The following is a 4,145-nucleotide window of genomic DNA, read 5'->3' as shown; positions in this document are numbered from 1 at the left end:
GTTCAAACCCACCAGCCACTCTTCGGAAGGAAGATTGGGCAATCTACTTCCATAGAGTTACCACCTGGGAGAGGTTGCTATGGATCGGGATTGACTTGATGGCAGTGAGTTTGGTTTTGAGTTTAGTGTGAATTGGAATCCTTGGGTGGTGCAAAGGTTAATGTGCTTGGCTGCTAACCTATAGGTTGGAGGTTGTCTTGGAAGAAAGGCCTGGTGATCTACTTTTGAAAAAATCAGCCGTTGAAAACCTATGGAGCATAGTTCTACTCTGACACATGAGTTGTTATGAATTGCTGTGATAATTAATTCAAAACAACTTTTTTTTTATGTTGGTTAGTATTACTTTCTATATAATTTCCCTACCAAGAAAAATATTATATTGATCTATACTGCTTTATTAAGTAACTTACTTGCGGCTGCTTCTGTTTTTGGTGGCCCAATATTCCCAGGACCCATGGCTCCAAGAGTAGATGAACAATTTGACTGGAGTAGAAGAAAAAAAAAACTTCAACATCCTGTAATTACTATTTGTATAACATAAATTTAAATTTTTTAAAATAATTTAAATTCGATAAGCTTTCCACCTAAAATATTCATATAGAGCTTTTCAGTTCAATTACATATCATTGTTATACATCAGAGAGACAGATACCAAGTATTATTTTGAATGTGTTTTCCTTGTCCTTTTAAAAAGTATTCTGTTTCATAGACCCTAGGGCAGACTTGAGCCTGGGGATAGGGAAGGAGCCCTGGTAGTACAGTGCTGAAGTGCTCAGCTGCTAACTGAAAGGTCAGCAATTCAAATTCACTAGCCGCTTAGCGGCAGAAAGATGTGGCAATCTGTTGCCATAAATATTACAGTCTTGGAACGCCTATGGTAGTACTACTCTGTCCTATAGAGTCACTATGAGTCGATATTGACTCAATGGCAACAGGATAATAGGGGAAAAAGGGAAAAGAGAATGAGCCCCATTCATGTCTATGAAGGTTAAAACTAGTTGTTAGTATGAATATTGACATCTATGGGGTATTAGTAGTGTCTGGTCATAGTTAGATGGGGTTAGATACATAGGGAATGTTTACAGAAATTAAATTTAACCACTAAATGAATCTAAGTATTTAGACTCCAAATGACCCATTCAAATAGCCGATAACTGTTTTTACTTCTGTCCCTTATGAGTGTGAAACAGTTCCCCACCATCTTATGACACTGAATTAGTGGATTTAAACAGCAACCCCAAATTAATAGTGGCATATGCATGTTGAACCACTTCAAACCTTATTCAATACAAATTTATTTTGCCCTCTTCTGCACAAACATGAACACTCCACAGGACTGCCTCTGACTCAGACTGTATAAGAACAGTCTTCATCTTTTCAATCAAGTACAACTTTATTTCCCATAGGCTTTAAGATCCTCTCATAAGTTAAAAAAAAAAAAAGTCATGCTCTCTTTCCAATTCATGGTGGGGATAGTGTAAATGAACTGATGTGTATACAATTCTCTTGCTGTTTTCAGAGAGAATATACTCAAAAACACATCACTCTTGTAATCATTCCACAGCTCCCAAGATTAATACATGTTAAAAAATGAAAAGTAGTTTCTCTCCTGGAAAGTTTAATAGTTATTAGAAACATTAATTATTCTCCCACTGTTCTGATACTCTAATCCTGTACCTTCTAACGATATCTGTACTACAGTATCTGAATGACCAATTATCTCAAAATTGCTTATAACCCATATATACAGAATCATGCATTATTATAGCAATTTTCCTCTATAAATTGTACAATTCACCAAAATGATCCTAGTCATTCTGTTCTCATAAGCACTCATCTTTCACCTAGAAACACTGCTAGATGCAAATAAACCTCTCCATACACAAATGCCAAAGGCTTTGTAAATCCTATCTCTGATTCTGTTCCAGTTACCAGTTGCCACTTTCCTTTATTCAAGATTACTGTTTCTCAAATACTTAATACTTTTTCTACATGGCATAGCCCTATCTTTCCCAGGATGTGGCCTCCAGAAATGATTATTTTGCTATTTCAACTAAGGTAGCAAAAAATGAGCTTGCGTTCCTAACTTCATTGATAACATTGTTCTTAATTTTCTTTCTTGTGTCCTATTTTGTTGTATATGGTGTTATTAACCTGATTTTTCTTTATTTGTTCCACCTCTCTGAAGACTTTCATCTGATCAAAATTTCTTGGTTCCTAATCCTAGTTCCAAGCTCAGTTCCCTTCTTGTACAAATTTTATTTCTATTTCATATCTTATTTGATTCTGCTCTTTCCACCAAAGTTCTTTCTGGAATGTGGAAGCCCAATATAGTGTCCATAAGAGCCACTGAACTTGCTACATATCCAGATTATACCTGCTTTTCCACTTTATGGGGGGAAAAATGAGGAGAGGAGTAAATTGATGTGGATGTTCATGGACTATGGTTTATTCATGGCAAACTGCTCATAACAATGAAAAACTTCATTAAAATAATCCTAAGCAAATGGATATATTGTACTATGTTATTGTTGTTGTTGTTATGTGCCATTGAGTCACACCCGACTCATAGAGACCCCTCCTTGGGTTTCCAAGGCAATATCACTACGAGGAGTAGATTGCCCAACCTTCCTTCTGAGGAGTGGCTGGTGGGTTTGAACCACCAGCCTTCTGGTTAGCAGTTAAGCGCCTTAGGTACTATGCTACCAGTGCTGCTATATTGTACTATAATTATAAAATTTCTAACTTAAATTTTGTTTGCACGGGCAGTCTGATAGCCAAAGTGCACTGATATTTAAGGAGTAGGAGAGTGGAGAGCAAGGGTTACATTCTGGGAAACTGGCAGTAACCTTGGAGTAGCCTAAAGTCAGTTCAGGGAACTCTGCTAGGAAAAATGAAGCCCATCTTGCTGCTTCAAGTCCCTATGGGTTACCTGTTTTGACCCCAAATGTTACTCAGTTAATTAGACTCCACAGCTGTAGGTGAGTATGTATGCAGAAACTAATTTTGGTAGGATGAAGCTAGTTTGTCCCATTATTTGCCTCAAAATATTTTCTCTTCTGCTTTCATGGGTAGACAAAAAAATTAAGGGGACCGTACTTGAGGTATAATTAATATTTAAAAATTGAAAATATTTATTTTATAGAAATACTGTCTAGGCTTAAATAGTCCTAGCTATTATTCTTGCTATGGTTGTCAAGAACTCTTTAGCCATAAATATAAATGACAAACATTTTGAAATGTGGCTATTGCTACCATAGTTACAGAACTATTTTCCTATTCAGTGTTAAGGTAGTTTAGAAAAAAATATAATTATGTTCACTGGAAATGTGCTAGAGGTTATACTCTCATGTATAATCATCCTTGCAACCCCCTGTGTATGTATCAAATGACATAGCCTTGCTCCCACTGCAAAATTGGAACAAGTTTTTCAAATAGTTTCTTAACTTAATGTGAACAGAACTAATTTATCTTTAAGTATATGACCACCTGTTCAAATTCAAAATCAGCTTCTTCTTCTTCAGGGTAAAATAACTTAGAGAGGGCTTGTAGAGCAGAAACAGAAGAAACAGTATCAATTTCCATATTTTCAGATACTACATTTTCAGTTTCCATGTTTTCAGTTTCTGTATTTTCAGACTCCATGTTTTCAGATTCCATATTCTGAGGAAAAAGATAATCAGAAAGAAGTGTTTGACTTTTCTGTTTTATATGAGACATTAAAATTTTCAAGTGTCATATCTCCCTGCCTTCCCTGGGTCATTGCATTGTCTGTTACTCTTCTTTGAAAATATTTGTAAACTCCTTCGTATATAGTATTTTGCTGACTCATAGATCTGAGGCAGCAAGTAAACTCAAGTATTCATTCTGCTTTCCTAAATGTTTGTATTTAATCTAACAAGCATTTATTGAGCACCTGCTACAGGGGAGTTGGTTTACAATGCAGATTCTTGAGCCCTATCTGTAAAGAAAGTGTATGTCAGTGTCATATAGATTGTACTTCACTATTTGGGAACCTATTTTTTCACACTACCTTTATATATATAATCTCGGAAGGAAGGTTGGGCAATCCTACTTCCATAGTGATACTGCCTCAGAAACCCAAGGAGGGGTCACTATGAGTTGGGGCCGACTCGACGGCACAT

General features: G+C 36.2%; 1 protein-coding gene across 1 annotated transcript in view; it reads right to left on the bottom strand.

Moving 5' to 3' along the window:
• DNAAF6 (dynein axonemal assembly factor 6) overlaps positions 1-3,645 on the bottom strand; it is a 60,155-nt gene extending 56,510 nt beyond the window's left edge. The window contains exons 1-2 of the mRNA XM_007952411.2: positions 3,490-3,645; positions 411-483 (exon numbers count right to left, since the gene is read on the bottom strand). Of these exons, the coding sequence (XP_007950602.2) occupies positions 411-483; positions 3,490-3,645 (229 nt within the window). The remainder of the gene's footprint in view (positions 1-410; positions 484-3,489) is intronic.
• Positions 3,646-4,145: the final 500 nt, after the last annotated feature.

Source organism: Orycteropus afer, unplaced genomic scaffold (genome assembly GCF_000298275.1).
Source record: "Orycteropus afer afer isolate SDZICR_OR568_19922 unplaced genomic scaffold, OryAfe1.0 scaffold00336, whole genome shotgun sequence".
Taxonomy (NCBI): domain Eukaryota; kingdom Metazoa; phylum Chordata; class Mammalia; order Tubulidentata; family Orycteropodidae; genus Orycteropus; species Orycteropus afer.
Note: the sequence above shows the minus strand (reverse complement) of the source record. Positions and strands in the feature narration are given on the sequence as shown.